General features: G+C 31.2%; 1 protein-coding gene across 1 annotated transcript; it reads left to right on the top strand.

Moving 5' to 3' along the window:
* Window positions 1-331: 331 nt before the first annotated feature.
* Window positions 332-4,534, top strand: LOC106460373. The gene is made up of 2 exons (XM_022387080.1): window positions 332-3,068; window positions 3,907-4,534. Exon 1 carries the CDS (start codon window positions 1,135-1,137, stop codon window positions 3,055-3,057), a length of 1,923 nt encoding a protein of 640 aa, XP_022242788.1. The 5' UTR covers window positions 332-1,134; the 3' UTR covers window positions 3,058-3,068; window positions 3,907-4,534.
* The last annotated feature ends 5,778 nt before the right edge of the window (window positions 4,535-10,312 follow it).

Here is a 10,312-nt window from a genome sequence, read left to right on the forward strand (position 1 = left end):
AATATGTAATCACGAGTAAGATAAAATTCCCATATAGCAATATTTCTGTTTCCAGAATGATTTATTTTAGGCCTTCATTGCACAATGACAAAAATAGAAAAGTTTGAAAAAATTTAGTTACGCATTATAACTCGGAGATATAACAGTATTGGGAAATATTTAGTTTCTTATTATTACGCTAACCTGAAAATCTGTATATAATAACTTTATATCCTCCAACGACTTTACCTTTTATGTACATACATCGTGCCACGTATTAGTATGTTGATTTGTATTCATATTTAATGTTTAGTCAGTAGATGGCGATCAAATCTTCTGAATCTATTTTGTCGACGTCGTGATATTTTACTTTCAGTGCACGAAAAAGTTTAATTCAAAAGTGGATGAACTTATTTGAAGTAAAAACCAGAAGTTAAATAACTATCGATTTCTATATACCTGAACTGGCATGAGGTAGATAATTAGTTTTTAAAATTTGGATTATTTGTGTTCTACATTAGCCATGCCCATAGTCATACTGACACATAGCCTTTATGAATATTGATAACTATTTAAAATAAGTTATTTCTGATCTATCTTGTGTGCGTGAATACAGTTAAGAGTGATTCGCGACTTCGAAAAAAAAGTTTTGAAACAACAAATGTTACCCTCTTTGTCTGGTGAATGCTTTGAGTAAGCATAATAGAAAGTCAAGTACTCACTTTTGAAGTAGTACAACTAGATCTAATAAAAGTAGGATTTTACTGCGTATGCCATTAGATAATGTGAGCCGTCATTGGACATTTATTTATATAACAGCCCCAGCATTTTAAGTAAGTTTTTAGCATTGTGAATGAATTTGAAGACAGTATCTTATCACTAAATATCCGTGCAACTACCTCCACATAGTGACTTTTGTTCACTATTTTGTTGTGTAAACTTTGTTTAACAATATTTGTACAGAAGCCTATATGGTATGTTTATTTGACAGTAGATCTTTATATATATATATATATATATGTGTGTGTATGAAGATAAGAACTTTTATCAGCTCTACCATTTACTATCTGAGCCATTATGTGAGTATAGACTTGTGTAATACAATCATATGATATATATATATCAGCAACTTGGGGAAATTAAGATTTATTCGGTATGAGCCAACTCCGTGATGAAGATCTTCAGTTGTCACAGGTTATGCCAAATGGTGTTGATGAACAAGTGAGAGTCCAGTTTGGAGTTAACTCAGATGGAAATATAAGAGTTAATCTCAACATTAATGTTGGTACAGGACTTCAAGAACAGAGTGAAAGCAATACATCTTCTGTCCAACAAGAAAGTGTTGACAGTAATGCTAATAATAATGAAAGTGTATATGAAATTTATAAAAATGGGTGGCTTAAAAAAAATCCAACATTTGAAAGTAGACGCAAGCCATTTGTGAAAGTACCTAAGCCTGAAAAGTTTTGGGTCATATTTTGTGTTCATGATGATAAGGAGCCAAAACTTGAATTTTATGATAATAGACGTAGTGCCTATTCACATAAGCCTATATTTAATTATGCTTTAATGAATTGTCTTCACATATCACCATCTATTGTAGCTAGTGAAGAAGACTATGAATTTGTTATCACTTTAGATAAGCAAGTTGTAAGGCTTGCAGCAACATCAAGAGAACAAATGACTGAGTGGTTAGATACAATAAGAGAAAAACTGAGAGACTTAGGAATTCTTGAACCTAAAGATAATGTATATAGTAAAGAGCCACTTGTTTACCCAAAGAGACCTGTACAGATAGTGAATAACAGTCAAGTTCAAGTAGGTGTCATACCCAGGCAACTAAGGGATCCAAATTCTCCTCTTCCACCTGTACCAAACCAAATTGATGATACAGTCATTTCTACAGAAAGTCCAGTGTTTTCATCTCCAGTAGCTTCAGGTCTGTCAGTGTCAAGAAACATTTTCAGCTTTGATTTTGTGACAAGTGCATTATATAATAGAAATGGGAGCAGTGATAGGGTAACTATTAATGAAGGTTCTCACTTGAGTAGAGCCAGGAGAGAGAGATCTACAACAGAATCAGGAACTCCTGTTGTCAATTCACTGATTTATGAGTCTGTTTTTCCAAATTTGGCTACCTATACTTCATCTTCAAGAACAAACCGTTGTAGGTCAGAGAGTGAAGCCAGTGGAGAGGTAAGGAGGCCTGAAACCAGCTTCACACATTCAATTTCCTCTTCTGATAACCAAGACCATTCTGTTTCAGGAGTAATTAACACATTCTCTCGATCCCCATTAGTTTCTCGGGAGATATCATCACAACATGGTGAACCATCGTTTAGTGGACAGTTTGCTGAAATGGTGGATCCTGAAAGTGAAAGTGGTTCTTCTGTTCATGCTGTTAATCCTCCTCCTCTAGATGACAGGCGCCCTATGTCCCTGAAAGAAAGTCAAGTTCTCAGACTTCAGAAGGAAATAGCTCATAAAGGTGGAGTTAGACTAGTGTTGAGAAAAAAAGATTGTGTTAATGCTCTTGCTCTAGTTGAAGTGTTTGGGAATATCTGGATTGCTGGCTGGAAACAAAAAGATCATCCACTTTTACACAACACTTTCCACATAGGTGACCGAGTATTCAGTATTGCAGGATGCAAGGTTACATCTGTTTCAGAAGCTCACAAGACAATTAAACATGAGCCACTGTCTGTAGAGTTTATCATTCATAGAGTTCCATTTGGTCAGGTGTTTGCGATAAAGAGAGAATTTGATGGTCAGGATCTGGGATTAGTTAGAGATGGTAATACTGCTGAAATTAGCGAAGTAAAGCCTAATGGGCTTGCAGCTCATCATGGTCTGCCAATCAAAGCACCAGCAGTCCAAGGAGATGCACAGAGTAATTGGGTTTTAACAGAAATAAATCATAGACCACTGAATCTTTTTTTCAAAAACAGTGAAATCTATGATAGACTGAATGCTGTAGGGAAGGACATTTCAATTCTGGTACAACCATATGATTTTGTTAAGATTATGAAGAAGCAACTAAAGGGATTAAGAAACTATAAAGAATATATTGTGCAGTGACAAATATCTTGGTAGGTGTCAATTAACTAGAGTAAAAATATTAAAGGTTAATAATTAAAAGCAGATTTCTTTAGTAATAACAGTAATAATTTTTAATCCTAATTTTTAACTTGGGAGTTTAAAATTTAGAACCCCTACTTTTTAAAACCAGTTGAAATGAACTTCAGTTATTTTAATAAGTTGTTCAATTTTAGAAAAACAAACTTATAAATGAAATAAAGATATTTGTTTTATATGAATTGGTTAGAATTGCGGTATATTTTTCTTTTTTTTTAATTATAAGTTGTAATCTAGTTTAATGTATAAATTAACCAAGATAATTATAAAGCATGCATATTTATGAGTTTTACTAAATGCAATTTAGATTCCATATAAGGTTTTGGTCCTGAGAGTTATTTTTTTTTATATTTTGTTTGGTAGTAGAATATGTGAAAGAAAAATTAAAACAAGACCCAACTTATATGACTCAAAAAGGGAAGTAAACAATATATGAATCTCAGGTTGAAAAATATTTACACATTAGGATGACATGTTTGAAAATTACAAGTGATGGTACATGTGGTAAATCAGTATTTGCTGTTATTTGTTATCATATTGTTCCTTTTTGTTGTGAATGTAACATAATTATGGCATCTAAACAGTTTGTTCAATTAGTTGCTTCCCTTCTCACAATTACTGTTTGTACATAATCACAGTTGCTAATGATAAGGTGTAATCTACATGTATGCAGCTGATAAGAAGTTAGTGAAAGGCATTTTATTACATGTGACAAGTGTGTATTGTTCAGTATTATCTCCACTAATGTACTGTTATACTATATTAAGTGTTTCTCTACCTAAATTACTCCAGATTTTCAGTGAGCTTGAACAGCTCTTCTAGGATCATGTAATATCCACAAACAAATTAGCATCACCAGCCACCACCCTAGTTCTATAGGGAATTCGGAGTTACAAAACTCTCTTCACAAAATGAGAATTTGACTCGACTGGATGATAAACCAGTTGAAATGCATCCTCTTAATTTGTTATCAATTATTCCAATTTTTAAGTTTGAAAAGAAAGATGAAGAAATGGAAGGACAAAATGTATGGATATGATTGCATGATTAATGTATGTAATATTTATGGACAAACTTTCTGAGAAGGATTATTTCAATATTTTGTAAAATGTTTGACAAGATATCTGAGAAACTTTATTTGACAATTGTGTGATTTGCTTACTGAGAGATATCATGATTGAATTATGTTATTACTGTTTTGAATGTTTAGAGGACGAGATGTCCAAGGATTATTTGACTATTGTGTGAAATGTTTAATAAAAGAGATGTCCGTAGAGAATTGTTTTATTATTGTACAGAATGTTTAGTGGACAAGATATTAAAGATTTATTTGACTATTGTATGGATTGTTTAATGACAGAAATGTCAGGGAAGTATCATTTCATTATTATGTAGAATTGTTAGTGGACATGACATCTGAAAAGACGTCCATTAAATATCCCAAACACTAATTCAGATATCCTTCCCTAACATCACATTCAAACTTCTACATTATAGTCAAATAAAAATGTTTGTGAAGTCTTATTTGATTATTGTGTGAAAATGTTAATGGGTGAGGTGTCAGCGAAGGATATTTGATTAATGTATGAAACAGTTAATTGACCATCGTGTCTAATTATAGTATTGAAAAAGGATTGGATGAGCAAATACTGAAGTACTAGGAGTTTAATAAATTAAGAAGCTACTGTAGTAAATGTACTGTGAACATTTCTTACTTAGATATGTGTATGAAATTACTCAATCTCACTGTATAGATACATATTACAGTTTTTGTTAGAAATGCATCTATGTTAGGTGAAAACCATATTGAGTTCATTATTCAGCAATGAGAAAAGATTTATTTAAGAAATAGCACCTCAAAAAGTTATAAAATACATACTGAAGATATATATTTTGTGAAACAAATTTTTTAATTTTTGTTCACTTTGAAAAGTTTTTATGGAAAAATATTGGAAGGTTTTATGTATCTTTAAATTAGTTTGCTTTCCTGTGTTAGGCCATTTTGGAGAATTATTTTTTAACACAGTCTGTAATCAGAGTGAAGAGCCATTGTTTATTTGATTATTATTAGATCAGTATAGTGATGTCACCATGTGCATTTGACTGTATTACCTTCAAACTAATGCTGCTTAGAATAGGCTTAATAGAACAAAATTTGGCTTTCATTTTCTAGTGTTTGAATTATGAATTTTATGTATTGGTTTGTCTTGATATGTGAGAAAGAAGGCCAACAAGAATACAGTGTATGTGGTGTTTATAAATTAGTTTCACTTATTAACATAGAGACCAACTTAAAAGTTTCCTTCAAGTGTTAAAATAAAAGACATCTGTTTCCATAAGTTATAAACATGTTTTACATACCTAAGTCACCAAAAACAAATTTAATCTAAAATACAGTCTAAACTAGGTCTACAAGTGTTACTGTTGTACGTACATTTATGGTATTAACTGTCAAAATTATAACCACTTTTTTTTTAGGAAATACTCTGGATTATTGGTCTTAGTACCCCATAAGAAAATTATTTTTCTACAAGTTTATACAAGGCCATTCAAATAGCAGAGTTGACCTGAATTGGTTCTAGGCTTAGATTTTGCCTGAATTATCATCCTGTGACTGTATTACTCAGATGGATTACTTTGAAAAGTATGTTAAATTAAGTCTAAAATAAAATTGCTACTCCTTTTCTACACTTTGTTTAGTGATATTCATTGCATAATTCTTGAACTATGCCATACTATGATTAAAAATGTAAAATTTGCACGGTCACCTTTACCTTTCAAAATCTTTTTTTTTTTTTTTCTTGTTAGAAGCAAGACTGCTGTTATAAACAAAACACTTAACTGTTGTTTGTGGTCTTTCTTTTCTGTTTTCATTGTAATGCAATTTACACAACTAAAATACAGAAAGCACTGTTGGGCATTATTGTCAATAATATAAACATGTTGCACACCCCCCTGATTACAGACTCCTTGCTTTTGGGCTAAGTTCTAATGAGAAAATTAGTGCTTAATGCAGGCTGTGTAATAAAATTTCTAAACACTATGCTGGTGGACACAATTAGTGTTAATGTAGGCAAAGTGTATCAGTACTGTATTGGAAGATACTTAAGTGTTACGGTGAAATTATGGTGCCTTAACTTTAAAATTTCTGAAGTGATGTCATTAGGTAAACATGCTGTGTGTGTAATTTTCATTGTGTGACTAAATCATTACCAAAAGTGTTACAATTCTGGTGTTACCACAACAAATATCCAGAAGAAGAGTAGAATCGTGTAGTATTAGAAATGTTATTAAAGGGTCATTATCAGTTGTACTACTACATGTGAAGTTTTCTTAATAAATCTGTAGGCTTCAATGAATGCAAAATACAGAAAAATAACTGTACTTTATAATGATTCTCTAGCAAAGAACTGTAGTCTAAAATATAAATTTGTAAATATAGAGAATGTTTTGATTTTTTTCAAGCAGATCCATTAACAAAAACAAAGTATAAATGAAAAAAGAACTACAGATTCACAAATATGGTTTACATCTCAATATCAGATCTAGGAAACTTCATATAGTCAATAACTGTTCAACCTGAAAGCAGTAAAGATTAATATTTGTGATATAAATCACACTAGACTACAGATTTTTTTCTCACCTTCCTCAAAAATTTTTTCATAATTACAAACTTCATTTCAGAGGTGTGTAAAATCAGCTTTTTATTTTTTGTTAATGTCACTTCCATATACTCAAATTGACTGTAACCATTAATAGTATTTAGAAGTTTCTAACAAATTCTTGTGCCTCAAACACCTGTGATTTGAAATCCAGAATAGGCAAATTAAGAGCCCTGAATTTTATTTCTATTGCAAATTTTGTAGTAGTTTATTTATATATTTGTATTTTATACACACAAATAACCATGTATTTCTGTATTATATTTTTCTCATGTACAACTGTGTTTGGTGGTTTAATATTTTAAAATGAGGTTCTGATTATATTAAACTTGTCATATGAATAAGAAACAATGAATTTAATAGCTTGTCTTGTCTTTGTGTGTGTGATGAAAGTCCAAAATCTACTTCATAAGAAAATAGTTGATGCAATGTAAACAGGACAGCTTACAAGTAAGTTCACAACCTTAAAACAAAATTATTTCTACACGTTCAGATGTGCTCTATTAATTACGAATATTCAAACACCATGAACATTGTTTTGTCAAAGATATTAAAATAACCTATAAGCAAGGCTTCAGATTAACTGTAGTCAGCTGGCAAATGCTGGTTATGAATATTTTGAATGTTTTTAGCTACTGACAAATAGTTGATGTGAATTTGTGGCACAATTATTTTTGTATTTCTTATATGAAGAACGAAAAAAAAAATGTGAACTTTAAACACTCACTGTAGAATGTGCCAACAAGCTACCAGAAAGGGTTATCAATTGATTTTCATAGAGCAGTTTTTCCTGAAGTGTGGTGCATGCAACCAGCTTTATTTTTAAATCATTTTGTCCTTCATATACAACTGGTAGTCTTTCTGCAATTTTTTCATTCATGATCACACTTGATGTTCAAATAAACAGTTATTATTTACTTAAAATCACTTTCACAAATAAAAATACTAAAGTCGACAATTCAATTTTTAATACACTGAGTAGTTTATTTACTATATGTTAAATTTCAACCAGATTTTTCACATGCAGCTGACATTGTGATGTTCTACATTCACTGTCAAGAGATCCAAGTTATTTACAGTGAAAGCGTACTTCAAATTTAACCTTTTATGTCTACTCTGAAGAGCCAGTAGAACACAACAGAAGTGGTAGGTTCACAAAGTTGAACAGTGTTACTGGGAATATAATAATGCAAGAAAAGAACTACTAACAACAATAAAGGATGAACAAAAATTTTAATTCACAACATTTTATTACAAGCTTCATATGTACCATGTACCATGTGAATGAAATCAGATCAAGGAGAAATGCTAACATTAAATCTTACAGGTTAAAATAAGTTTAAAAGACTTAGTGACTTAATTTTCCCTTTTTTTTTTTAAAGTAGAACAATACACAGCTCAAGATAATATTCATACAAACTGCCATGGTTTTGACATTTTCTTTCATTACTATACAGGTTGGGAGAAACATCTAGTCAATAAAACTTGCATTTTATCCCAGGTAAAGAAACTTTCTTTACTAAGCAGAGATCCAAGATTTAAACAAGGGGTGTTTAAGTATGAAGAAAAAAACCAAACAAAGATTTTCAAAAGAATTTGTACTTACATTCAGAAAGTCATTTCAGTAAGCATGCCACAAGTGCAGAATAGATTGTTGTCTTCTGAATTATCAAATAAATGTTTACCCTTTATAACACAGGAAAATGACAAAAAAATTGTAGCTTTGTGAATAGCTGTAAAATAATTCAGATAAAATTTTGGACTGAAAAGAAAAAAAAAAGTTAAGTAGTTAAACAAAAATGAAAGAATACACAATGAGAATTGCTATAATATTATAAACTTTTTCACCAACAAAAAAATCTGAGGACCAGAAGAAAATAAATATTTATTTATTATTAAGTGTAGAAGCGACATTGTTATAATTACTTTCAAATAACCCCAAGATAAACAACATAACTGGTATATATTAGAATATAAACATACTTAAAGCTGCTGTTTCATTGTTGGAAATGTGCTTTATCTGAAAAACAAGCATGTCAGTAGTTAGTATTTGCTTGACTAGTAGTAGATATTGTGTTGAATTTTTATTGTCCAGAAGACTTCTTACTCATAGAGGTTCACCAGATCATGATTTAGTTAAATTGTCTTTGTATATATCTGGACATTAATTTAAGAAGATATTTGTTGGGATCACCAGATTTCATGTTATATGTATGAACTGCATACTTATTTTTTAAATTGTAAATTTGCTTGATTTCTTCATTCCAATATTGCTCTAGGGACTTTTATTTCTTGACACCAGCATACTGTGTGTTACTGATATGTTATTTCTCTATTTAGACATGTCTCTTATGGGATATCCTACTAACAAAGGCCAGCAGATGATTCAAGGAAATCGTCAACCCAACACTAACCTTGCCAAATGGTTTGGCAATGAGGTATTAAAAGAGAAGTTACCTGAAATGCCCCCAGTTCCTCTTCAGCGGGCTGTTTTGGTTGAGGAACTTGAACGTCAACAACAAGGACATTCTTTGGAACACATGTAACCATGGCTGGATAATGATGATATGTCCTGTATATAACTAAAATTGTCCAGATTGTGTTGCTACACTCTTTTATTGTCCTTGGTTTTGAATTAAAATATGTTGTCCAGGTACCATTCTATGATAGTGTCTGCCATCACTTCCTGGCTGTGTATAAATGTGTTGGTCCCATATTTTGTGTGTTTGAAAAGCAACATCTACTTTAATCTTATAGCAGGTACACTGTGAATATGCAAACTTCTCCCTGTAGTGAAAATAAAGTTTCTCAACCCGTGACAGAAGCTCCACCCAACTATACGTAATTTCCAAAGCAGTTTTGAAAACCAACTGCACTAATTTGACACATGTTTATAATCAATAGGCATTAATCAAAGAATATGATTATGTACATGTTGGTATGCCAGTTGATATCATAGCACTTAAGTTTTTTTTTTAAAATTTAACCCTACTGTCACGGTTCAAAGGCCATGTCATTCTGTTTGTTGACTTGCATTCGTAATTGTATTGAACTACTATTTTATGAATTTATGTCAATAAGTTTGGTATCAAACTGTATATTATAATTCAAAATTTACTATTACAGATTATTTAACTTCTTAATTTAAAAGTAAATATTAAAAAAACACTTAAACATCGATTTTTTTGTGTCACGTGATATGTTCAATACAGCACTGGTTCAAATTGATGTCAAAATACAAAATTGATAGTTTTATACAAATTAGGAACTCAAATTACTGATATTAACAAGCTAGAATATAAAATAAAAATCCTCCTATCTTTTCTATTTGCTGAGATATTGCTCATGTACTGAATTAAACACAGTGGCCCCCACTCACCTCTTTCCATTTTTTGAAATGGTCCCTCATATACACTTATGTATATGACATGTGAATAACCAATCAAAAGCTGAAAATGTCCCCCTAGTGGCTTTCTCAGCCATATTCAAGTGTTAGGATGCCATCTTGTTCTTTTGAAACAAAATTTAAATTTTGT

The sequence above is a fragment of the Limulus polyphemus genome, unplaced genomic scaffold (genome assembly GCF_000517525.1).
Source record: "Limulus polyphemus unplaced genomic scaffold, Limulus_polyphemus-2.1.2 Scaffold761, whole genome shotgun sequence".
In the NCBI taxonomy this organism is placed as follows: Eukaryota; Metazoa; Arthropoda; class Merostomata; order Xiphosura; family Limulidae; genus Limulus; species Limulus polyphemus.

Bases quoted from the DNA above. Each gene is read 5' to 3' on its own strand.
- LOC106460373 (XM_022387080.1), top strand. From the start codon at position 1,135: ATGAGCCAACTCCGTGATGAAGATCTTCAGTTGTCACAGGTTATGCCA.